At 31.1% G+C, this 27,997-nt stretch overlaps 2 protein-coding genes across 2 annotated transcripts; one reads left to right on the top strand and one right to left on the bottom strand.

Moving 5' to 3' along the window:
- Nucleotides 1-26: 26 nt before the first annotated feature.
- On the bottom strand, nt 27-931 carry LOC130901139 (EKC/KEOPS complex subunit Tprkb-like). The gene is made up of 2 exons (XM_057812251.1): nt 392-931; nt 27-234 (listed from the first exon to the last, which is right to left on the bottom strand). Exons 1-2 carry the CDS (start codon nt 821-823, stop codon nt 226-228), a joined length of 441 nt encoding a protein of 146 aa, XP_057668234.1. The 5' UTR covers nt 824-931; the 3' UTR covers nt 27-225.
- Nucleotides 932-1,108: 177 nt separating this feature from the next.
- LOC130901742 (regulatory-associated protein of mTOR) lies at nt 1,109-26,541 on the top strand. The gene is made up of 20 exons (XM_057813314.1): nt 1,109-1,431; nt 1,488-1,590; nt 2,265-2,506; nt 3,212-3,358; nt 3,482-3,714; nt 5,505-5,605; nt 5,662-5,937; nt 7,600-7,841; nt 9,445-9,519; nt 9,663-9,920; nt 10,125-10,408; nt 10,720-10,975; nt 11,562-11,704; nt 11,764-11,973; nt 12,034-12,195; nt 20,939-21,174; nt 21,420-21,533; nt 24,899-25,190; nt 25,396-25,518; nt 26,111-26,541. Exons 1-20 carry the CDS (start codon nt 1,276-1,278, stop codon nt 26,304-26,306), a joined length of 3,849 nt encoding a protein of 1,282 aa, XP_057669297.1. The 5' UTR covers nt 1,109-1,275; the 3' UTR covers nt 26,307-26,541.
- Nucleotides 26,542-27,997: the final 1,456 nt, after the last annotated feature.

Genomic DNA, 27,997 nt, shown 5'->3' with positions numbered 1-27,997 from the left:
ACAAAAAAAATATTTTGATATTGTAGGTATTGACATGGTCTTCTCTATTATCCCAATAAAAAAGCATTTGGTGATTTATCGATCTTCATTTATTCAATACTGTGTAAACATGATTTCAGAATTTGATTATATAAATATATAAACCTTAAAACATATTTTTGGTGGCATATGGTTTTGTTCCAACAAGGTCTCCAATTCTTGTTTTCATTTGGACAATTATACTGATCAACCTGCCTAAAATGTTTATAATAATACAAACATAGAATTCAACTCTAATATTAATAAGCTATTGAAAATCCTTGAAAAGTATATTATATACAATGAGGAATTAGATTGATATAAAGTCTTTCATTGCTATTCTACTAATAACTGAATCTAAAATAGAAGTTACCCTAGACTCGTTTTCACTTATTTTATAAGTTTTTTTGATTAAATTAATATCAGTATATTTCTTAAGATCATCCAATGGTATTTCAACGCCTTCGATCTGCTGGTATATATTTCTGTCCTCATCAAGGGTAACTACCAATACGGTAACGTCTTTTTCATCAATTCCAAAGGTTTGTAAACTTTTTAATATGTTTTTGGTTATAGATAAATTGAATAATATTTCGGTGTAAATAGTCTTTGTTGTCAATTTTTTTGCTAACACTGCTTTATTTACAGCTACAATTATCTGGAATGGATCAAATATTAATTCAGGTTTGATAATGCAACACTTTAATTGACCATTTTTAAGGCTTTCTTTTAGCTGTCTGGTGTTAGTAACATGTTTAAATAGTTTAATTGTCAATTTCGAATCTGTTATAGGATCTAATTCCATGCTTACTATTTAAAAACTCAACGAGATCCCATGTAAAATTTTATATAGGTTATAATCTCAACCTCTTCTTCTGCGTTGAAGAGATTGGCAAGAATTCGTATGGGAGTATACACAAGTCCGTATTTTGTTAAACAGAGAAACAAAGTTAAAGAGGAGTAGACACAGGGAAAATTTCAAATAATCATTTTTACTGTTGGTTGTATACAGTCCTCTTAATATCAAGAAATGACGTTTACTTGAATATATCGACCTAGATTTTAATCTTTTTTTTTCTTAATTTTGACACAATCAACGTCAAATTAGTTACAAATATGCCAATTCAATATTTGCCATGCTTCCTTAATGCGTTAAATAACATTTTATTGCGTATGAGGAAAATCCAATGTATTTATGTGATTGAAATCAAGTGTTCAAATTATTACGAAATTTTCAATTAAAAACATCCAATAAATATGGGAGAATTAAATGTCAACGGCAATAATCCTGAAAAGGACCAAGACAGCAACATTACTGATAAGGACCTACCCCTTAGTTTTGTAGAAAACAGACATTTGGAACCTATAGTCGGTAGTGATTGTATTACACATATGTGGAGAATGAAAGAAAGGGTTAGTTGCTTGAATGTAATTACTCTACATGTCTCTAATCGATTGTTTGGTTTCAGATGAAAACAGTTAGTGTTGCTTTAGTTTTATGCTTAAATGTTGGTGTTGATCCACCAGATGTGGTGAAAACACAACCTTGTGCGAGATTGGAATGCTGGATAGGTAATTTTGTATTAATATTTAAACAATATAATATTGTGTAATTTTGACCTTTGAGAATTATTATATTTATGTTTATTTAAAAAATTCCAAACTTTTTCAAAGCAAATTTATCTGTAAACAGATAAGATAAAATATTCATCATTTGTTTCTTTTATTTATTTGAGCTAATACCAAATCATTTTAAAGGTTTCAAACTTTGTCAGCAATATAGTTGCTAGAATATACATGTATAATTAAAGCATCTAAATGAAAGAGCCATATTATATAGAATGGTGATTATATATGAGTTAAAAGAAATTAAATTAAAGTGATGTCTTGAATCAATACATTTAATATTTCTACTAAGTGTCGATTTGAATTTTGCTTTTTGAATTCAATAAATTTAATGTTTTTTAAAAGAATCAATGAAATATAAAACGTCGTCACTTTAATGAATACATAAGTATTCGAAAGCTCGGAATTTTATTAGGGTTAGTACACTTTGGTATTTAATTTTGCCACAATCCCATTATAAAAACTTTCATAAATTAGCTGGGAAATACTTGAGAAATTATATATGTCTAAATTAGTCTATAAACACTTATAATCAAAATTTCTGTTTCTATGAAATAAGATATTTTTCACAATATACTTCTATTCCAACCCTATTATAATAGTACTATGTCAATTTTAAGATCCAACAACAATGTCATCATCTAAAGCTCTGGAGAAAATCGGACAAAGTCTTCAAACGCAATATGAAAGATGGCAGCCTAGAGCAAGATATAAACAATCATTGGATCCTACTTCTGAAGAAGTGAAAAAATTATGTACTTCGTTGAGACGAAATGCAAAAGAAGAAAGGGTTCTCTTTCACTATAATGGACATGGTGTTCCTAAACCAACATCCAATGGAGAAATATGGGTGTTTAATAGAGTATGTTTATTCATTTTGAATAAAAATAATAGTACAAAAAATTTAGTCACTATTTTAAAATCTTAATACCATTAAAATAATGAAGCCAAACTATGAGAGGTACATCATATTTGTCATGTACGTCTGGGCAACATTCTAATTTAGATAAAAATATCTTTTTACATTACTTCAGACAGATTATTGTGTATGGTTTTGTACAGGCAAATACTTTTGGTAAATTCCCATTTTAATATCTTTTATTTCTTCATTTGGTTTTTTGGCTTCTTATTCTTTCTATTTTTGAGAACAATAATATGTTCATTATCTTTTAGATGTTATCATTAGAATTTGTGTTGACATATTCCTATATTCAATTTTTTTCCTTGGGTATTGATATATGTCTTAAAGACATATTTTATATGTTTATAACACGTAAAACTTTCTCTCAAAACCTATTTTTATATTCTGGAAAATTTTACAAGCCATTCAAATATATCTTCAACTGAATTCTTCACGATCCATTTGACTTGAAAATACTTCAATAGGTTTTAGCCAAAAATCTAAGTAAAAGACAGCAGCTTATTTAAATTTATCTTCATTATAATACATCTATCAGAGAAAAGTTTAAAATGTCAATAAATTGTATTAGTACTTATTCTCATTACTAAAATCATTGCTTATGTATGTGACGTCTTGAGAGTTTCAATAATAACAAAAAATTTCCAGACCTACACTCAATACATTCCATTGTCAATATATGATCTGCAGACGTGGATGGGAGCGCCATCTATTTATGTATATGATTGTTCAAGTGCGGGAATTATTGTTGATTCATTTAAACAATTTGCTATCCAACATGAATCTGAATATGAGGTAAACCCATAATTATTTACATTAGTATTTTTAAAATTTTGTTTTGTGTCATTCAAACTCGACAATTACATATTTTATTCAGTTGTCTATTCTACTAGATATATATTTACCTACTCATTTTAGCAAAATACAGGACAACAGAAATCAAATAATAGTGGTATCCAACCTCCTTCGTTTAAAAACTGTATTCAACTAGCAGCTTGTAGTGCTGATCAAGTTCTGCCTATGAATCCTGATTTGCCTGCTGATCTTTTCACTGCCTGTTTGACAACACCTATTAAGGTTGCCTTGAGGTGGTATGTTTTACAACCTACCTCTAAATTAATGCCCAAAGTAAATTTGGAACTTATTGACAAGTAAGTATATGACCATGTAGTGTTACCTACTATGATTATATTAATTGATTTGTATAAAAAAATTGATGTGCATCATATATCCAAGTGAAGTGTTATAGGTGTTGTCTACTTTTACTCCATTTTGTCCAAAAAATAAGTATTGTTATGACACATAGCAAAAAACTCATTTAAGTTGAGGAGATTTCTCTTTAATAACCATATACACATTGTGAACAAGTAGTTAGTGTAAAAAGGAAAGGGTTACCCTTGTCAGCTTAGAGTTGCTTCCCAGCAACTCTGCAAAATGCGTACCTACTTATGGCACCAGAGCTGTACTGATTCTCGACTAATTTTATCATAAATAAAACATTTTGTAGTTATTTTATAAAATATTTTTTAATATCTAAAGGAATAATCTTATGTAGAAAATTGTATTGTGTAACCTACATAATTGCCTGAGAGTAGAATCAGAGCTTAAAGAAAAAAAATATTATAATTATTAATACAATTAAATTTAGGAATAAGATTTTCACCCTTTCTAATAAATTTTGCTTCATTTGACTTAGTTACCAGATCTTCTGTGAAACACTGATCCGAGCATAACGAGGGGTTTTGGGTAGAAGTTGCTTTTTTGCAATACCAATTGAAAACCACAATTTTCGTTTTTCCATATCCATAGGAAACCTGATTTTACGAGCAAAATGTAATATAAATAACAATAAGCCTTATAGTCATCCCATACTATAAACCAGCCATACTCAAAGTGTGCTTCTTGGAACCTTAGGGTTCTGTAAAGCCTCTGTGAGGGCTTCACCACTGATTATCAACAATCGAAATTTTTCTCCGATTGTTGCAATTTAGTCGAGTAGATGAGTAAATCATTTAGTTTTGTTTGTATCCTGCATAGAAAGGCACTTGCAACGAAGAAGAAAATGTTGCCAAATCTAAAAGTAGTTCTCAATGAACAAACAAAATTACTGCTTTAAAAAAAATAGATTTTTGGCTTATTTGCATTGGAAAGAGAGAATTAGAAAGCTTCACGTCAACCAATGAGCTTGTTAGCGATACCGACTTATTATTTTTCATGGTAAACAAAAATATTCAAAAAACTAGTACCAATAGTTAAATAGTAGTAATAGTAACAAAGAAAATGATCCGCTACTGGCGATAAACAAATTTGTTTTCCCGATATAAACCATAACTACACTTACCTTTGAAAGTTAAATCTGGAAATAAATGATCCACTTTTCCACAAACTACACAACCACGAAACATAATTGTATGATTGAAGTTTTTTTATAAAAAAAATCAATGATATATACCAAAATAGCCGAATAATTAAAAAAATAATTATAGATGATCAGCTTTTAAAAGACACCGCCGCAAAAAATTGTAAACGGTGTTGTGATGTTTCTTTTTATCTCAGTATAAAAATCTCAAAAATAATTCATAAAATGAAATTATCATTTTACAATTACATTTTAATATTAACTAATTTGGAATTAACATAAAGTAAATCACTATTCACTAATAGTTAATTGTAAATGATACCAAATTGGTCCTATTTTATTTATATTTTTCGATAAACTTATACTCTTTGTAAATTTGGCTACACTGTGGGATAGTTGTTTTAGCATAGGAAGTCAATGATGGCTCAATCTAGAAATGTAAACAATTTGGTCTCTTGTGTTACTAGGTTTGTCAGTGATCTGAAGACTATTTTTTTGTCGATTTTGATAAATGCTAATTTTTTCACAGCGGTTTTTTTGAAAATAAATCTATTACATAGATATTATGAATATAATTTTCAGAATTCCTGGCCAAATCACTGATCGAAGAACTATGCTTGGTGAACTTAATTGGATATTTACAGCAATAACAGACACAATAGCATGGAATACTTTACCAAGAGGTAGGATTTTCACATGATTTATTATATATAATTAAAACAAATATTTATTGTTTTAGACTTATTCCAAAAGCTTTTTCGCCAAGACTTACTTGTAGCTAGCCTATTTCGCAATTTTCTATTAGCTGAAAGGATAATGCGTTCTTGTGACTGTACACCAGTTAGTAGTCCTCCATTACCTTCAACTTACCAACATCCTATGTGGAATGCTTGGGATCTTGCTTTAGATCTTAGTTTGGGACAGTTGCCAGGAATTATAAACAATGATGAAACTTTTTGTCACTTGCCATTTTTTGAAGAACAGCTGACGGCTTTTCAAGTTTGGCTAGAATTGGGTAAGATTTATTGGATAATAAAATTTAATAATATGCCCGCAGTTTTTACTAATTGTTTTTATAAGAATCTATTCAAAGTAGAAATCATACGGTATCAATTGTAGAAACGTAATATGTATTACTCATATAAATTTATTGTATTACCTTAAAAAATAATACATTTATGCCACAAATATTTCATTTATCAAAATATTTGTTAAATACATTCTCAGAAATTGAAATCAAAACTTGCTGCATATGATTTTTATGTATCTATTGACCCTTTTGGACAACTGTCATTAAAAGTTACACTATTTTAAGCACGTTAAAAATATTTTTAACACAGCGTTAATGTTAAAACGTATTTTTAAGCTTAATGTTATTCCAAATTTGACTATTTTATCAAAATTTATACAAAAAGCATTGTATGACATTTATGTTTAAAGTAATTTTCTTTTGTTCGTGAATTGGTAATTAATTCTGATCATTTCACAAATTTTTTTCACAAAATCACATCACTTTTAACACTCATATCATGATCAACAAAAAGTCGCCCAAGTTATTGTTTTAATCGAAAATGTACTTGGTCAGCGAGCTGTTGATATACAATTGGATATGATCCGCGTTCGAAGAGTGTGCCAACATTACGAGGAGACAACAACATTAAGAAATCATCACCTTAATGCCATTCAAGGTAACGACAGCTCCGTAAGGTGCAAGGAGTAAGTCAGTGGACAGTAAGGCGAAAACTGCAGGAAAATAATCTGACCCCTAAAACAACTTCAATTGGTCCAAAACCAACTCCAGCTCATAGGCAAGCACGCCTACATTTTACACAGAGTCATCTGAATTGGATCTTGGAACAATGAGGATCAGTTCTGTTCTCATATAAGACTATGCCTCCATGGTAGCGACCAGAGAAGGAAAGTGTACCGGAGTCCAAGAGAGCGATGTGCTGATTGCTACTTTGAAGGGCGGAGTACTTATGGAAGTGGTTGCTGCATAATCCAGGGTGCAATTTCTATAGGGGCCCGAACCGACCCTGTGTTCAATCGTAGGGGGCAACTGTTTTCTCGGAAGATGTTTAACTGCTGATAGATATATCGAGGAGATTTTAGCAATTCATGTGGTACCTTACCTCAACTACATTGGAGACGAATTTACCTTCATGCATGACAAGGCCGTACACCGCCAAAATCGAGCAAGATTACATTGCACAAGTCGGTTTTCAGATTATGGAGTGGCCAGCATTCAGTTCTGAACTAAATCTGATAGAATATTTATGGCATAAACTAAAAAGAAGAATGCGAGCTAGACTTTCTACCCCAAACTCGATTTCAGAGCTTATTGTTGCATTAGAAAAAGAGTGGCTTAACATCCTACAAGAAATAATAGCTAACTTGATTAGATCTTCGCCTAATCCTATGAGAGATTATTAATAAATTAAGTGTTGTTTTAAATTGTCAATAACCCTATTCATGTTGATAATAAAAAAGCTTGATTGGCTATTAAAACGTAGGAAGTCAAAATAAATTTTAATAAAATTATACTCACATTAAAGCATACTGTCTTTCAAACAGTATTTTTTTATCTGATGACTGTATATATATAGTAGTTAGAAAGTTAGAGTAAAAATATTACAGTAGGCCGATTATATATTGATTTTTATTCTGGATGTTATAGGATCGGAAGAACGGAATCCACCAGAACAATTGCCTATAGTTTTACAAGTATTATTAAGTCAGGTTCATCGAATGAGAGCTCTCGAACTCCTAGGAAAATTTTTAGATTTAGGCCCTTGGGCTGTCAATTTAGCACTTTCTGTTGGAATATTTCCATATGTTTTGAAATTACTACAAAGCTGTGCCAAAGAATTAAGACCTCTTCTAGTTTTCATTTGGGCAAAAATATTGGCAGTAGATAATGTAAGTATTCAGAAGAAATAATTTTTTTTATTTAGCTAATTCATTTTTATATTTGAATTGATATTAAAATATTATGAATAAATATTTTAGATTACTAATATGATTCTTTCAAACCTCAAATTTTTAATAATGAACTGATTACTTGTCTTTCAAAGATTATCTTACTTTATAATCAAATATATGATTATTTTCAAATTATTGTTAAAAATTATATTTAATATAGTTTGTAACTCCACATGTGAGCAATTCAGTTATTGAAAATGATAAAGTGAGTGAAAACTGGTTCTTCTTATCCAAGTAATTAATTAACTGTAAAGCTGAACTAAAATTGACCATACTGCTCTGATTTTAACTGGACCTGAGAGCTCCTGGCCAAATTATTGGACATACTATATTATTTTAATAATTTTATGTCTTAAGAGTTTTTATGCCGTAATTGTATATTTAAACTATAATATAATTAATTTTTATTTAAAAGATTTATTTTAGACTACCTCTTTATATTTATTTCTAACATATGGCAACACTATGTTGAAAACAAAATTAAAACAAGAACAAACCTGTATTGGAATCGCGTCAGTTACGGACGTGTTTCTCTGGTTTTATGGACAGTGATTGTTTGACAGTGTATTTTGTAAGCAGTTTTCCAAAAAAATAATTGGACTATTTTCATTATGGGGGATGTATTTAAAAGTATTGATATTGCTAAATGTAAGAAAAGCTTTAATAGGTACAAAGGGCCAATTCCTTACAGCCCACTCTATAGTTTAATGGTCAAGGAATAAATGTGACGATTCCCGCCAGGGGGTTTCCCTCTGGAACTAATTTTCGCGGGAGAAGGTTTATTGATAGGAAAATTCTGTATAAAATAGGTAAGTCAAGTTATTAGGTTTTAGTTTACCTGCAGTCTCTGAAGACTATAACTTGGTTTTCGAATCGCGCGTCAGTGTAACATTGTAATTGTGAGTTTAGTGGTAGTGTGATTAATGAATTCAGTATAAATATTACCAACGGTTCCAGACATTTCAGAAAGTTGTTATATTTATGTTAAATTAATCCGTAATTGATTTGATAATAAGAAAATAAAAAACAAATCAATTTAAAACAGTAGTATTCGATAATAATTAATATTTTACATGAAATCTTACAGTCCATCTAATCATTTGGCCAGGGACTATACATGAAAATCCTAAAGAAATTAGTGATAGCTGAAAATCATAATTTCTTTTTTATTAAAGGCATTTTTAATGAACATAATTATTAAACTCTAAAATAATGTGTAAACTTCTATCCTGATTGAGAAGCGCCATGGTAATCCTTAAATAAAAAAAATGATAAAATAATTTATGCTTACATGATAGATATTATATATATGATAAAATGCTGCTGAAAACCATTGTAATCAAATTTTGCATTTGGGTGGACCAAATATTATAGTTATGTACCAGCAAATCTTTAATAATACTTCTGCATACAATTTTTACAATAAAATCGAGCCAAAAAATACTTTTTTACAGTTTTTTTAGTTTCTCGAAGGTGGGTGATTTATCATTTATAAATAATTAACTTGGTTTTTATTTGGTAATGTTATTTTATTTTACAGACTTGTCAATCGGATCTTGTGAGAGATAATGGTCACAAGTACTTTTTATCGGTACTTCAGGATACAACAATATCGGTAATTTTTTTTATATAATAACTCTTGTATTTTCAATATATGTTTAAGAAATATTATAAGCAAGTGAAATTTTCTATTATGTATATACTTAATGTATATCTCCACTTTTTTGGGAAATATTTATCATGCATATTTTCTTCTAGGCTGAATATCGAACTCAGGCTACATTTGTGTTAGCTTGTATTGTGAATAATTATCATGATGGTCAAGAGGCAGCATTACAAGGTTCATTAGTAAGTGTTTGTTTGGAGCAGTTAAATGATACATCACCTCAATTAAGACAGTGGGTAGCTATTTGTTTAGGAAGATTGTGGGATCATTATGAAAAAGCAAGATGGACTGGTGTCAGGGATATCGCCCACGAAAAGCTGTATAATCTTTTAAAAGATCCTGTACCAGAGGCAAGTTATTTTGAGCATCAAGAAACCTACACAAATACACATAGTAAACTGATAATTTTTTATTGACCATTTTTTATAAAAAAATGTCTTGAACTGAGTAGGAATACTCATTTTCATTCAGTTCCATTCTCTGGTTTTTACTATTAAACTATTAAATATTTATTAAGGAATAAACATAAATAAATAATTATTATGTTTTTGTAGGTCCGAGCAGCAGCTGTTTATGCTTTAGGTACATTCATAAATTCGGTCATGGAACGTTCTGAACATGCTAACAATGTTGATAATGCTGTTGTAATGACTCTAGTTAATACTGTCAGCAGCGACATGAGCTGTCTTGTTCGAAAAGAGTTAATAAATGCTTTGCAATGGATGGTTTTGTCATTTGAAGCAGTATTTGTTAATATAGCTATGAAAGAACAATACAATGTATCTCCTGGTCAAGACTGTATATTATCTTCAGGGGGAATGAGAAGAATGGGGAGCAGGTAATATCTTGTAATCAATTTATGGAATAAATTTGTCCTTATTCTAGTTCCCTTTAATTCAATTCTGCTATATTCAAACATACATTTGAAGGATTCATGTAAATTCAAAATAGTCAATACCTTCTATTTTAATGAAATGCTCTAAATTTATATATTTCCTGAACTGCCATTTCGTTTCACTTTTTTCAACCATATTGTAGACCTAAAGCTAAGTTCTTCCTTACATAATTTTTAATTTAGAGTATGGTTGTGAGGTCTGCAATTCTGGTAGTACCTTTTAATCTATTTTAACTATTTATTTTTATTTGTAGAGATAGACTGAAAATAGCAGATTATGACTCTTTAGAACGAATGAAACGGGTATCATCCAGTTCTGCAATAAATAATTTGTCTAACCAGGTTATGACACAGAATTACACGGGAAGCCTTAGTACTCTATCTAGTTTTAGTTATGGTTCAGTATATATGAAATTATGGTCGGCGTTAATTTCGTTAGAAACAGATCCACATCCTGAAGTAGCACAAATGTGTTGTACTGTTACTGGGCATGTTAGGAACATTATTAAAGTAAGATATATCTATAATTAATATTTCTGAAAAAATATTTACAATTAGGTCCTCTTCATCACTAAGTTATCAAATTAGCTTTTTTAAAGAACCGGATTTTTAAATAAGTTAAGCAATGTTTGCTGCTTTATTGCTTTATACTAGCGTCATCTCCTAAAATAACATATGATGGTAACTATACTCCGGGTGTTAAGAAAAGAATTATAGTTTGATGAGATTGAAATCGTCTATTTTCTAGATTTAATTACTAAGATGTTTTGTTGACTCATTTGACACCCAACTAGGGTGTAAACGAAGGATGTACAATAAGTTGTAAATTTCTGATAACAGTGGTGAGTGAAAACAAACAAAATGTCACAAAAATATTTCTATAAAACACGTTAATCATTAAATTACAACTAAAATCAAGAAAACAATAAATAAATAAAAATAATTGAAAAATTGAAGCAATTTATAAATATGCTTTGAACCTTAATACTAACCTGTATTTCCTATTATTTCCTAATAGTTTAATTCTGTGAATTAATATTTTTTCAAATCTCACATAATTGCAGTAAACATTCTAACGTTTTTTATTTAATTTCAGGAACAGTGGGAATCTATAGATCGTGTAAATAATTTGAATAGTTCAAGTTTAAGTTTACCTCCCAGTCCAAATAAAGGAAACTATTTTTCTGCAGAAAGTCCACCCACATTACATCCTCCAGGGGATTTTCAAAGGTTAACAAGGTACACTTTTTTTATTTATCCAAATTTAATGACAAATTGTCATCTTAATTTGGTTTTAGATCAACTACAATTAATAGAACTCGGAGGATTCACAGAAATGTCATTAATGAAGAAAGTGAAGATAAAATCCAATTTTGTCGAAAACCTCTAGTTAATACAAAGTTTGTTGAATGGTCATCTAGAAGATTTGCGCAATCTAATAGTAAAGAAAAATTATTTAAGGACAAAGAATCTACCCTATTTTATGAAAGGGACTGGAGACATTCAAGGTAAGAAATAGCGCAAAAATTTTATTACTATTATTACATATATTACATATATACTTCCAGAAATGATACAATAAGAGTAGAAGCTACAGAAGAGCACCGTAGAGCATTAGCATCTAGGATTGAATCACAAGTGTTTCATATTAGAACTGCAGTACCTCCTAGTTTATTACAACTTCATCCATTTGATCAACAAATTGCCATAGCTGGAAATGATAGTTTTGCGTAAGTATCAAGCATATTAAGTCTGTTTTAGGCAAAATAACGAAATTTATAAAGTAGAAACGGTGGAGGTTTTTCATCACGTGACTAATAAGTCTGCACAATATTCCTATAAATCAAATCAAAATTTCAGACAACTTAGTAGAAATAATTGTTAAGACTAATATTCCAAAGGTCTGCCTTTTATGATTGGTAGTTAAAAATATATTATCGATATACTAGGTAAATAAGTTACAAAATCCAAAATTAATATTAGCCATGCTGGCTTATTATTGGAGAGCAGAATAACATATTTACGTAGTTACATATTTAGCCTACCAACTGGGTATCCTCTTAAATAAATAAAAATTACACTTCATGAACTATTCTATATTAGAACATTTTTTTTGGGATAGGTTATAAGTCTTGAGTAGAAGATTCCTAAACAGCTTAAAAATTGACGTTTAAGTAGATATATTTGGTATTAGAAACTGAAACAACAAAGACAAACTTTTGAAAAGTTCTAGCTGAAACCCAAAGTCATTTATATATATAAGTAGTACCTGGTACTTTACATCGACATTCACTGCTCTTACTGTGTGAAATTCCATCGATTTTTTTATAAATCTAAGCTTTTCATACAATTTTGGTGAAATTTTAAAAAATAAATAGTTAATCTTGAATAAATAACCATATATGGACAGATAAAACTCAACTTAGAAATCAGCATATTTAGAATGCAGAACTTTTTATTATTTATTCTAAAACTTTTATGACTTAGAATCTCTATGATCAAACCTATATTAAATTAAGTTTTCTAAGAATTTAGATACCACACTATAAGCAACTGATAAAAATTACTCTGTGTAGATAATACTACATGCACCCTGATGTGTAATCCTAGTTTTTTATATTCAATATAATACTTCTACACCTCATAATTGTCAAAGAATTGGAGGATATGAACGAAATCATCGTGCTCTCAACGAATTCTTGAGAATGTAATGTAAGATACAGATTACAAATCGTACAGAAAGCTAAGGGATTTCTTGAATTAGCCCAGAAAAAGCGTAAAACGCAAATAGACCTTAAGTCAAAACCGATAATACTTAAACCAGAAGATCTCGTATTAATAACTATTAATAACTAATATTGAAGGTCGTCAAAAACTGGATTCGTGGTTCAGTGTTCCATATTCAAGCATCTATGTAGATGATCCAAATTGCACGGTAAAAAATGAGGCAGAGAAATGAGAGTACATAAAACGGCGTGGAAAGTTGTATCACTCAGTATACACTTGTTTATATCCTATTTATTAATTTATATGTATTATTTTATTTGTTAATTGGTAACGAGGTTCCTAATATTCGATTATTCAATAAGGACCATCCAAATATTACACTTATTTAATTTGACATGACAGTCTGTTTGTTATCGTTCACAAAAAAATGCTTGAGTTAAGAAAGACTTATTTCTTGAGTGGTTTAAAACGGAATTCGTTTCCGCGGTCCGTCGCCATCTTTTTTCTCTTATTTTGACTCTTTAGGCACTGTTATTGTTGGATAATTGTCTTGGGCATCCATCAGCAGATGAACTTGTCTCTGAAGACGGCAACATTTTTGCAATGTTCCTGCCACCTAATAACACGACGTCTATACAACCAATGGAACAGAACGTTACGCAAAATGTTAAATTACCGCAAATCACTTTTTGTTAACTGTCTTGCATTATGTTCTGAGAACCTTCTGGACTCATTGAAATTAATAACTTTTTTCTTTTGGCTAATTGCTGGGCCAATGTTAAGGCATCGCTAATTAACAGATCAGAGAAGAATTTGCACCCCAGATTTCTCACTCATAATGACGAACCAGAAGATGATTTACCTTTAGTCCAGCTTTTTAATTGGTTGAGGGGATCCAATGAGTGCCGAAAGCGAGTTAAAAATATATGAAGTGTTAACTAATGAGGAGATTGTGTGAAGACTAAGAGCAAAATGAGGACAATATCGCTGAAGCTCTCGCCTCCAAAAAATTGGTAATTCAGAGGAAGTAGGAGCTTTGAACGTTGCTTTGAAATGGCCCGAAGATAACGAGTTTGATAGCCACGAAGTTATATTTATCCGTCGACTTAGAGACCGGGCATTCGAAATTAAGTGCGAGAGTTATAATATTCTTTTTCAAGAAGAATTAACTAATGCTTTATTTCAACTCAATGTTTTTTCTTACATGGTTGTAATTTTGAACATGAACTTTATGGGTGTAATGCCGTATGCGCGAGGTAATATTGTGGCTAAAGTATTTAACCAAATTAAAGAAAACACTTGCATATTGCAGCCAAAACAATGCACTACTCCGAAGCAAAGACCGATTAACAAAAAACAAAAAAACAGATTTACAAACCACCGCACAGTATGTCTCAAATATGAGCGCGCACATCACTGAAATGTAAAAGAATGTACATAAAACATCATCAACTGAAAAACATAAAATGTTGAACAATGAGGGCACAATTTAACCGATACGAACGGATGTTTATGTAGAGGTTGCCTAGTCACCGGCGTTGAGCCCAATTTTTATTAGTATCGGTATAAGTGTTTATTACACGGGTCAACATGAAATTTGACTTTGATTGCAAAGCATTAAATTTCGGTAGTTTAGGTCGTAATAAGACGGAAAAAAAATATATGGCATGAAAAACTTTGCTTTTGTGCTTAGAAGACTGATTGAACGAAATTTTTAAAAATCTCGGATTTTAATTTTTGATTGAAAATAAAACTATTGAAATAAAAATTTTTATTATTTTTATTAAGTTTTACTATCAAATTAGATTACAGAAAAGTGGAAAATGACTTAAAAGTGCACACTTTTACTTTTTCTTTTATGTTCATAGCTACTTTCTCTCAATAAACCTCAAATATAGTCGCCCATCATGTTTTCATTGTATTGGCCTTTGATAGCGTTGTTCAAAATTCATGATTTCCTGATGGAAACGTTCTCCTTGCTCTTCGGAATAGGCTCCCATATTGTTTTTAAATTTATCCAAATGAGCATGCAGCATATGTACTTTTAATGACATCCTGCAGCCCATGGCCTTAAAATTTGTAAGCATATCCTCAACCAATTTTTCGTAGTTTTCAGCTTTATTATTTCCTAAAAATCCAGAAACTACTGCTTTAAAACTGTTCCAACTTGCTTTTTGAGTACGATTCAGCAACGTTGGAAATTTTTCATCGGCGAAAATCTGTCTTATTTGCGGACCAACAAAAACCCCAGCTTTAACCTTTGCTTCCGATAACTTCGGAAAAAATTTTTTTAAGTATCCAAAAGCTTCTGAAGTTTCATCCAGTTTTTTAACAAATTGTTTCATCAACCCTAACTTAATGTGCAAAGGCGGCATTAACACCTTTTCCGCTTCAACAATCGGCTCAAATTTGACGTTCTGTTTTCCGACACACAATTCTGTTCTTACAGGCCATGACCGTTGAATATAGTGTTTAGAATCCGCTCTGCTATCCCACAAGCACAAATAACACGGATACTTTGTATATCCACCCTGTAGCCCCATTAAAAATCCCACCATTTTAAAATCTCCAGCTCCCAGTTATACTCACGATACTTTACAGATTCAAGCAAAATTTTGACACTTTCATAATTTTCTTTAAGATGTACTGAGTGAGCAATTGGAAGAGACGGAAATTTATTTCCGTTGTGCAATAGAACTGCTTTTAAACTTTTTGTAGAGCTGTCAATGAATAAACGCCATTCGCTAGGGACACAGGGTATGCCAATTGCTTCAAACATACCTTTAATGTCATTACAAAAACAAAGTCCATCTTCCTTCGTGAAAAACGTTGCAAACATTTCATGCCTAGTCCGCTGATCCGTGATCTTAACATCATCAAGCAAATTCCACTGTTTTAACCGAGAGCCTAGAAGCTCTGCTTTATTTTTTGGCAAATTTAAATCTCTAATTAGATCGTTAAAATCTTCTGAAGTAATGAGATAGTGTTTTGGTTGTTCAGGTGTAGGCAAAAACTCCATATCGGAATTACTTTTATAAGAAATAAAAGATGAGCTACTTTTCTGCGATAATTTTTTTGGTGGCTCAGGTACTGGTCGTGTCAGGTCGTGAACAATTGGAGCAGAAGAAGATTCGAGGTCAGGATATTCAATAGGTTTTGCATTTTTACCTCTACGTCTTTTACTCGGATTCACCATACAAAAGTAGCAGTCAGTAATATGGTCTTTTGGTTCTCGCCAAATCCTTGGTATTGCAAATTTCATAGACCTTTTCTCACCTCGATACCAACCTAAAAATATAAAAATAAAAATTAATATGTCTATTATTTTGGATTCATCGCTTAATTAAATAAAAATTGCTTACCTTCCAAACACCTTTTACAATAACTACAAGCAACATGTGGAGCCCATGGCTTATCTTGATTCCGTACAGGACAGTCAAAATATGCTTCATAGGCTTCACAGAGAACGTGAGATGTCTTTAGTTCATATTTCACGTCTCGAACTTTAATAAATTGACCACATATAAAACAAAATGCATCAGTATCGTATTTGCACTTTCGTGACGACATTTTAAGTTATTCTGGGCTTGTAAATAACACCCGATGGTTGTTTATCACTCGGGTGCCATCTAGCGGCACAGTGTAAACGTTAATACCCCACTCTCACCGCGCGGTCTTTTTAAAAATATTAAAATCAATTAAAATTTAAAACCAAACTTTATACCGAAAAAAGGTATTTTCTTTTCGTTTTTGTGCATAACTAACTGGAAAATAATAGTATAAACTTTAGGACAAAGAACGAAAATTTTTTTGTAGAGTCGTGTTATCGGGGCGGAGTCTGCTACACTGTAAATTGCATGGTCGGAAAAAATATTGATCAGCATACGCAATTACGTGAACAATAATGTATGGGATATTACTCCATTACTAGAGGATGCGGGTTCTAAAATATATTAGGTATCTTAAACAACAAAATATCAGATACAGAAAAAATAAATTTCATAACGTATCAATAGATTTATAACAGAACAAATATTTTTCTAAGATCCTTAATACGCCTTTTGTTAATATGTTGCGGATTGATGATTTCTGGTAACAAACATTTGAAATAAAACTCCTCTAGATGCGTACACATTTTTTGGTCCCAGAAGTTGTCATCTCGAAATACCTAAAAAAAAAACAAATATGGTAAGTATTAGTTATAATATACTTACTGGATAAACTTACAATTTCAGACTCAATTCCAAACGAATTGCAATTTTTTCATGTTCTTTGCCCCAGTTTGTGGCTGTATTGCCGTGAAATGGATTGTACAGAATTGTTTTAACAAGAGCTGCGCAGTGGGTATTTGCACGTTGTTTGCAAATTTGTCCGAAAACGGAAGCTGTTAGTCTCTTAGATCTCTCTTCTTTCCACAATAAACAGTCTGCTTGGCCGATTGTGTTGTTCTGTAAAATCTCACATTCTTCTTTGCTCAGATGAAGGTTATTGAGGAATTCTTTAATTCTTGATTTGTATTCTTCTTCATGCATATCTGATGACGGTAATCCATAATCTTCATCAGCCTCTGTTATTGCTTTTCTCTTTTGTTTTATTGTGCCAGAAAAGAATGTTCGCCTACTTTTTTTCCATGCAATGTTTTGTGCACGTCTTGCAATGATCTTTTTGGTATACTTTCCAGGGCTCGCATGGGTCACTTTTTTATGGATATAGCGCGGAAATTCGCCAGCAGGTACGTCGTAGGATATGGCAGCCGCTTCACATCTTGTTGCATAGGAGCGTCGCGCCGTATAATTGATTCTTTTCCCGCCAACAAACTTTGCTACAACAGAATTATAACATTCTGCAGCATTGTTGTCCATATTTAAAATCAAACTTTTGGCATTTTGCGTAACACGTTCTGCGACATACAAAATATCCTGGAACAGTCCAGAAGCTTTCATTTCAGTTACCCAATCATATCCTTTTTTCTGTTCCTCTATTTGTACTAAACCACCACCAGTGGATATTGCACCTAAGACAATCGCTTGATTCACATTTAACATAGTAGGATCGGGATCAGTGTCCACCCTCTTAGATTCAAGACAGTTAGTGCACTTAATTGTAAAAACACTTCGAAATCCCTGACGATATTCACTCACTATTTCTAAATTCTCATTTCTACAATTGAAGATGTCTACATGTTTAAAGTTTATAATGTCATTGAAAAAATGTTTCACATTCACAATTCGCCGGCCTGTTACTTTGAATTGTAACTTTTCTTGAGGCTGTTTTGGAACACCATTTTCTATCTGCAAATACGTGGAGCTTGTTGCCGCAACATTGACTCGTACGTCCTCTCTAAAAGGTAGTGGTGTAACACTACTACTACTAGCCGCAACTTCTTCTCGTACATCCTGGTGTGGTGTTGTAGCACTACTACTAGTACTTGGAGTGTTTATTTCTTCTGTAGCCACGTTTATCGGTCTGGGAGTTACATTTTCGTCACAAAGTAACTGCCTTGTTCTGCAAGTAAGTGAGTGGAATGTACTTACTTTATTGTTTTTAATCAGTTAAAATACATTGAAGAAATTTTTTCGGAATCATTTCCGTAAACACATAATCACAAGAAAAGTGGTATTATATGTATAACTGAATAAATAAACTTATAAAACAGGTGTTATACCAAATCTGACATATGTATCAAACTTGGCGTTAAAATTTTTTTCTGAAAGTATCAAATTTACAGTCAAGGTGCTAACAAGTACCATAAATAAAAGTGTACAATTCAATTCTACTTGAACTGCATTCAGTATTGATACAATTATTCAATTCATGTAACTTAACATAATTCAATTAATCCCAAACACATTTTTCCAAATCATTTGGAATCTGATTTTATTCGTATCAATTCAAATGCAATTTTCAGAATTCAGATTCAATTCTCACCAACTCAAAGTCAATCTTTACCACTTCAAATGAAATCTTTACTAATTTTAGTTCAATGTTTAACAATTCGAAAAAATTCCGCCGTTGTATAAAAATTTACTTCATTTCAATTCTTTGTAATCTAATTCAAAGCAGTTCATTACAATGCAATAATAATTCTTTTCTGAAGTGATAATGAATTAATCTCTTTGTGACTGTACCAACCAATTCTTCAGTTCGTAGACCCCCGTTTACAGTTTTTCGGAAATGATTACGAAAACTCATATTCAAAAGTTGATAAACAAGTGCACCTGCAAACCTCGCCTTCGGCTCAGGTTTTGACACTGCGCTCGGTTTGCAAGAGAGATCACTTTTTTATTTTGGTTTGAAGCACTTTCACCTACCTTTTGCTATCACGAATTTTTTTCATTCTCTGACGTATACTTTGCTTGCGTCCACTGCCAGGAGTTAAATTGGTCTTGTATTTTGGCATATTTGCTTGAATAAGTCTCGCCACACAAATATAGTCAAATTCACTTTTGTGTTTTTTGCACTGCACTGCACTGCACTGATAATTTCGTGAAAATGCGAGAATGAAAAGACGTGTTTTCAAGACAAATTTCACTAAACGACTGTCCCGTATAATACAAGGTCAAAATCTCTCCACTTTATGTGGGGAGTTTGTTTATATTACGTAAAACACTTCATCTCTTATCATTATAGCTTTTGTTCTCACCCAAGTGCTCAGCTAAGGGTGGTTTACCACCAAAATCGTGCATCCAGACTAAACAACCGGCCACGCTTCCCTTCGCGTTGATTTTACAAACATTCAACGTCCACTTTTATTCGCAATTTATTGGGTTTATATTGTTAATAGTAACGGACACCGATGGGAAATAAAAAACTGTTTAATAGTATTAAATTTACCAAAAGGTGTATAACAGAAAATTTTAAACGTTAAACATATTATTGAGAAACTATATGTACCTAGATAATTGGAAATATAATATTTTTAAACTAAGTAAATATTAATTGTTGTTTTCTGTCCAGTCTGTTTAGGCACCACCCTCATATTTCAAGTATATTTAAGGAGTAATCTTCAGCATTTCTAAATTACTCACTTCTGTGAGTCATTAATAATAACAGTGTAAGGGACAGTCGCGCGCAACAAAAGTGAGTCGAACATCAACAAAAGTATTTCAGTTAAAAGTGTCTCTACGTCGTCTCATGTCTTTAGCTACACAACGCTCATAGACACTTTAGAGCGGTATCTCTTTCCGAACTTTCGTTGTGCAGTCGACGAAAATATTCGCCGGCCGTACATTACCGCTTATGCTTTAGTGTAAAAAATTGAACTAAGGTTAAACATGTCTTTTATTACCATTAAATATGGCATACTATAATCCGGACGCCTCGATAATCTTGTTTTTGCCTCTCAGAGTTACCGAGGCCATAGAGTATATATATAAATATGTGTTTGATAAATCGTAAATTGAGTCACGTGATAGAAGATCTCCACTACTTCATAGTAGTATTTGGAAATAATAATCGAACGTGGTTGCGTTATGAGACTTGATTAATGTTGTTTGTAAGATGTTTTGGTTATATGAGAGAGAGAGAGAGAGAGTGGCTGGGGGATATATTATTTTTTCTTTTTGTTTTTAATTCATATAGATCGAACAAAATATGTTGAATATAATTTTGGAATCTTAATATACTAATGCCGAATTACCCATTTCAATAGATCCATTCTATACAAATTTCAATTTTCATCAAACCACTTTTCAATTACTTCCACTACAAAGAATGTAAAATACTGAGGAAAATTTTGCTTTTTAGCATTTTTGATTGGGGAACGGGTGCAAAAACCACTTCAGGTCAAAACAAACCAACAAAAATTGTTATTAGTAAAATAACTTCGTTGCAATGGATCAACAGTCATGACATTGGAATGCTGATGGTAGCTTCTGATGATGGTGGTATAAAGTTATGGAGACCAAATACAGGATCTAGTCGTGAACCTACGATGATAACTGCTTGGCAGGCTTTTAGTGATCTTAAGCCAAAATATTCAGGTAATACAAATATGGAGTGCTTCTTCCATTAATTCTATCATAAAACATTTCTTTATATTATAAAGATTATTGATTATTACTACTACCTGTAGTAGACATGTGGTTTAACAATATTGAATATGTTTCACAATAATTCATCATTAATATCTATCGATTATAATAGCTGAACTCTCAAAAATTTAAAAATTGGTAGTTTGGCTTCATTACTCCATGGTTTTTCAACTGTTTTTTATATCCCTGTATAGGGATAGAAATGACATGGGAACAATGGACACAAACATTAATTACAGCTGGGGACTCTAGAGTTTTAAGATTTTGGGATGCTGAGAAAGAATTGAAAGTATTTGATCTCCCAACTGGTAAGTAGAATAATTTACCAATAATTCATTTTCAATTTGTTTCTATCTACACACACAATTTTCATCTTCCACTGGGATGAAAACGATCAACTTATTTTATATATAGTTGATCATGTACTTCAGTTTGAGGTATACCATCTTCATTCTCTTCCTTCTAATTTGGGATAAGAATCAGCAACACAAATTCTACCTCTCGTTTTTGATATTTTTTCAAATAACAAAGTTGCATAATTAATAAAATTGTTTACCTCATTAGGGGAAATCGCATAATATAGGAAACCTTTTCATTTTTGTTAAAGAAAGGGGTAATAATTTCATTTTTTCGAATAGTTTTATATAAAAACGATAGCGCTGTGTATAAATTTTACTTTGAAACGTTAAGTTTATTTGAAATAATAATTGTTTCTTTAAAGCAGTGAAAATTGAAAAAGCAACTTTTTGTTATTTTGAAAGTATGAGATAGTATGGGCTCCTAACGGAAGACTGTCTCATATTAGGAAACCTAGAAAATAGAAAAATAAGGAGAGGAACCAATATAAAATTATTGTTATTATTCTGCTAAAAGTAATAAATACAGTTTAACATCGTAAACCCGGACTGATTCTTTCGTATCGTAAATTGACTGTATCTGTATTTGACACTAGATGGCGGCACCATATATAACGATAGCATGAAAAATCAGAATTTTTTTCTCCGTTCGTTATAATTTTTTTTTATTTATTTTGTCTCTACAATTACTTTTATTAATGTTATTTCAACTGCTGTTTATACAATATTTAATATTTTTATTATTATTTTATAAATGTGTTTTTCTGCAGTATTAAAGGCGATTTTATTATATTTTATGCATACCTCTCCCTCTGTTCACATTATTATGTAATGCGATATGATTTCCTGTTAGCGCGATACCGCCACTATAAATGCATTCAAATGTTCGTATGATCTAAAATAAGGAAAAATATAAAATCCGGAACCAACATTTTCCCAGCAATTCCGGATTTACGATGTTGTACTGTATAAGGATCAAAACTGTTATGATACTAAAATCTAATCGAAAAGAAGCTTATTTTTCCTTGATTTTTCTTGCACCTAGGGCAAACAAATTGTGTGCCTGCAATCTCGCAGCCTTCCTCGTGGCACCATATAAAATAAGCAGTATATCTAGTCCACTTTTCATCTAAAGAGTGTCCAGAAAATTTTCTTTGACAAAACAACCATTCAGCATTATTGTTATCCTCTTCATAAGTCGAGTCTTAATCTTGGTTTTTTTAACCGCTATTCCTGAAGACTTTCGTTTTTCTTTTTTGTTTTTTAGCTTCTTTGTGATTCTTCCAAGTTTTTCTTGTATGGAGAAGACTAATTTAGCCTTTGCTTTTAATAGAATTTGCACCATAATTTGAAGAGTTTTATGGTGTTAGACAAACCTCTTTTGGAGAGACAAGCAAATCACCGTTATCAGACTTGAACTTAATAGAATCTAGTAATGCTGTGTGAACTGCTATAGATTTCTTATACTTAGGATCCAGACCTAAATCTAAAGTACGCTTATTTTATAAGTTCTTTTCTGTAAAGAAGGGGTGGGTTTTTCTTCCAAAAAGTCGTTGTCCTAAAGACATTTTTATTGCAAGGGAAGAGACCTGTTTTTCTAAAAGAGTTGATTGAAGTTTCCATTGCTGCAGCCCGGTTATAAGCCAATTTTCTTGAGCGTAATAGGTTTTTAATGGTGCCATTAAACCCACATCAAGTGGCTGCATCTTATGGGTAGCTTGTGGAGGTAGGCACACAATTGAAATAATTCTCTCTGGCCATGTCTATCATTTCTATGTTTTTTGTATGGGAATAGTGACAATCCATCACCTAACAAAATTGGATCATCTTTGGTTGGTTTAGTAAATTTAATAAAATTTGAAAATCACTATGTGAAAATATCGGTCTGAATTCATCCAGATGGCTGACAGGGCCATATTGCTCCAGTAGGTGCACCTTTCATAATATGTTCCGCCATGTTTTTATGAGGAAACAGTAATAAGGGTGGAACAAAAGTACCAAAGCATTCATGTCACAACTTTAAGGAGTTTTCCTCTCTCTTGAGATGTTATTCTACAAACCTGTTTTTTTTTCTTTCAAGCCAATGATTTTACTTTGTTTATGTTATATAACTGTGATGCCTGTTTCATCAACTTATTTTTAAATATTTCGAAATATTAACGTGTCGGCGTTAATTCCTTAACTCTCGCAACTAATATTGCCTGTGGTGTTCATACCGATAACTGTGGGTGCCTGTTAAAAACCCATTAAGCATTTTTTACCCATGGACTCCTTTCCACTACTAAAAAGATGCTTTAAACCATTTCTGAGCAATCTTTTATCTAGTCCATTTCAAAATAAATACATCACTTATATTAAAATAGACTATACCATTTGAAATATTGAATGTTTTGGAGGTCATAAAGTAAACATGACATTTTCATCCCACTGTTTTCTCTTATTCTTATTTTCAGTCATCTGCAAAAATGACTTGAATATTGTGAAAAAATTAGAAGCTCTCCAAATATGAGATATCTCATATTAAGATCCTTGTTGTATCTCATATTAGTAATTTTATTAAAAAATTATTTACATATTTTTCCAAATTTTATTTATTTAAGACAATATAACTTTCACATTTCACATCACAAATTAAATAAGTGAAACCTGTTAATTTTTTTACCTTTTTAACAAAAAAATCACGTCAAAAGGAAAACTAATAAAACTTCAGTATATCACAAATGCATAAAACCATATGCCCGTGCTGTGTTTAACATCAACTAAAATCAATTCAACTAATTTCTTAAATCGCCTTCCAATGATTTAATTTTGGGGGCTGCCACTAGGTGGCGACTTAAAGTTAGAGAGAAAATAGGATGTCTCATAATAGGCTCTATCTCATATTACCTGTCTTTCCTCTATCTTCTTTTCAAATACTGCTAAATTTTCTCTGGTTATTTTCTCTGGTAAACTAAAATGTAACACCTGTTTTCAGTATTTGGGTAGTAGTTCAGTTCTTGTGCTAGTTGTTAATTTTACAAATATATAAACTTTCGTAGTGATTGAAAGATGTAGAGGCCTACATCAGTTATTATGCACAATATATTTTGAATATTTCCTTTTTATCCATATTTTGTGTAGGTACTTTACAACTTTTCATACATTATAAACTGGACATTACATCCATGCAGGTTGTGGCTCTTGTCCAATAAGTAATAGTACCAATTAACAACAGTGTATTGTTTTTTCATAACTGCTCTTTTCTCCCGGTGGTGGGGTTGGATGTATTTTCACTTTGATAGTTTTCATTTATCTTCATATATGATTAAATATTTTAGGAACAGATAGTTCGGTTACTTGTCTTGACTCGAGCTTCTCAAGTATATGTCACGAAACACAGAAAAAATACACCAGTGACTACGAACTGAACGACGATGGTTTATTAGTGAAAAATACCGTGTCATATCATGGTCCAAAACTTGGTTTATGTGTAATCGGTTGTGTAGATGGTTCAGTTAGACTGTTTGACCGTCGATGTAGCCCAAACGACGCCAAAGTTAAAGTTTGGATTGAACATCCTGGTACTGTATTAACAGTGCAGCTAAGAGATAATATTATTATTAGTGGAAGGTTAGTACAGAAGGTTTAATTAATATATATTAGGAGTTTGTTCATCTTGATAACGATAATGTTCAATATTTGTTGTTTTTGATTTGGGAGGTCCAAACATATTTGGACTGATATATACACCATAACTAAATGTATGCCTTTTTATATTTTTGACTTTTATGAAAGTATCATTCTTCTTGTTAATTTTTTATTCAAATATTTTCAGTTCATCTGGAGATGTTAAAATATATGATATTAGAAAAAATGATTCAATACACACTACCCAAGCTGTTCCAAATTACGGTATGTCTTGTATGGCAATTCACCGATCTGCCAATACTTATGCTTGGTAAGTACACATTTTCTTCATAATAAATTACTATTTTAAACTGAATGAAAATAAAATTTTTCTCACTTTAGACAAAAAATGCTTAAGCATTGCTTATTAAAATCATGTAACAAAATTGTAGATAGATCATCTGAACCTCTGATTATGTTTACAAAACCTCCGTACAAAAATGTCACCGTATATTTCTGTCCAGTTGTGTATATCCAATTTATCCAATGTATTGGGCAGACATAAATTATACTATATAATAAGGCATTTCAATTTGAATCGATTGTTAATTATATAATAGATTAGAAATTTCTTTTTTTTTCTCCATAAACTTATGAATTTTCTAAATTCGGAAATATCCATAAGATTTTTTCATAACTTCTTGGCAGGCAATTTCAATTTTCATCCATAATACCTTCATTCAGATGTTGCATCGAAAATATGAAATTTGTATTATTGATGGAGTCCATGTCTATCAATGGGATCATCATCAGTATAGACCATTTTATTGGTATTATATTTACTTTGTTTTTGTAGTAAATTAAGTGAATAATGGCTGTTAATAATTGATACAAATTCAAATATTTTTTATTTTATTTTACAGTGGATCAATGAATCAATTTATAAGCATGTACACACTGAATGGAACTCTTCTTAATACAATAAGAGGCTATGACGGATTCATGGGTCACAAAATAGGGCCAGTAACATGCCTCAACTACCATCCCCACAAAATGGCATTAGCTTCGGGTACAGCAGATTGTGCCGTCAACGTTTACTGTTTGGATAGTAAAAGGTGACGTGATTCCCAGCCCTAGGCCTTGTTATGGGGCCTATTGGGCTATTATTAATTAGGACGAATTTTGTCGTTTTTATTTAAGAAATTTTATTGCCATAGAAGCTCTTGGTAACATTGATTGATTATAGTGATATTATATATTATGATATCCAAATCGCTTTTTAAAAAAAGTTTGATGTTTTAAAACTAGTCAGTTGAATTAACTTTTTAGTTATATATATAAAAATAAACTGTGATTTTAATATATATATATATATATATATATATATATATATATATATATATATATATATATATATATATATATATATATATATATAGATACAAATGAAATTATTTTCAATTGAAATTTATAAATTTATTTTTATGTTCATGGAATATAAAATAGAAAATATTTTTTGAAAATGATTAAGAAGCATGATTTCTAGATACCACTATCCCAAATATTTTATATTTTATATATATATATATATATATGTAATTATTCCATATGGTTATTAAATTTAGTGGAAAAAATAGCATTTCTAAGTTATATTAACCTGAGTAAGAGATCACAAATCAAAAGTAAAACTAACAATCCAAGTTTGATTTTTTTTCCACACAGTTTCGTTTCAAATTCAGTAAAATCTGTTATTATTAGTCCTCTTACAGCTTGTAGCTTTTCCAAAATATTTTTCAACAGTATCCACTCTAAATAAAATATTCTTCATATGTATAATAGTTGTTTGATCATCGAAAGAAATAACTACAAATTTTTATTTTTTTTTACGGTAAACATTTATATTCCTTTCTGAATTTCTACTACTCAATTCTTGTAAATTTCCAAAAAATACTCCAAGAATAATTCATCAATTTGTATATAGGTACTGAGTTATCTGTCATATCAAACTCCTATACTTTTGAATGACCATTTGGTTTTCACTTGAATATTTTACGCTTTAAATTTTTTTATAGTTTCACATACAATTGGAAAAACTGAAAATAACTTTCATCATTCATATGTTTTAGTGACAACCAGTATATCATTAAAATATTATCTTCTCTCCAAGTATACCTGATTAGCATTTGAATATTGGAAGTTATAAGCAGTGACGTTGCTGTTTCATGTTTTACTGTATGAGAGTATGCTGGTTATTCGGATCAATATCAGTGAATGCATAGTTGCATCAACCACGCAGGTTTATTAGCAACGTAACGGTGTGATTGTACAATTATGTAATTTACATTTCATTTCTTGCTAAATTTTCTGATAATATCAATTTCTGTTAGATAGGAAATAATATGTTTAATATCACAGTTGTTCCCCAGCATTCGCTCCAAAGACTGACATAGACCACGTTCCCGTCTTTTTTCTGCGAACTTAGGACACTCCACTAGCACATTTTTACTGATTCGTTCTTCCATGGTAATGGGGACATTCATTGGGTCATTTTCGTTCATCACTATTGTAATGGGTTTTGCTTCTTCTGTGGTTTTCAATATTTGAAATTCTTCCCAATAATTTTGGTTGCTTGCGTATTCTTGGTAGTATTTTGCAAATATGTTGGATATCTCTTCTATGTTGGATATTTCTTCTCCCTGCTGTATAATACGTTTTATGCCAATGTCTGTATTTGTGCCCATTACTCGTTGGATTTTCTTCCAGACTTCATTAATTGGGGTTGAACAATTTATAGTCGATACGTAATTCTT

This window comes from Diorhabda carinulata, chromosome X (assembly GCF_026250575.1).
Source record: "Diorhabda carinulata isolate Delta chromosome X, icDioCari1.1, whole genome shotgun sequence".
Lineage (NCBI taxonomy): Eukaryota > Metazoa > Arthropoda > Insecta > Coleoptera > Chrysomelidae > Diorhabda > Diorhabda carinulata.
This window is presented reverse-complemented; position numbering and strand designations above follow the sequence as displayed.

Excerpts from the sequence above, each read along its gene's own strand:
- LOC130901742 (XM_057813314.1), top strand. The coding sequence starts at position 1,276 with ATGGGAGAATTAAATGTCAACGGCAATAATCCTGAAAAGGACCAAGAC. Across the intron at positions 9,520-9,662 it reads TTCAGGATACAACAATATCG|GCTGAATATCGAACTCAGGC; the intron begins GTAATTTTTTTT and ends ATTTTCTTCTAG. Across the intron at positions 25,191-25,395 it reads AATATTATTATTAGTGGAAG|TTCATCTGGAGATGTTAAAA; the intron begins GTTAGTACAGAA and ends AAATATTTTCAG.
- LOC130901139 (XM_057812251.1), bottom strand. The coding sequence starts at position 823 with ATGGAATTAGATCCTATAACAGATTCGAAATTGACAATTAAACTATTT.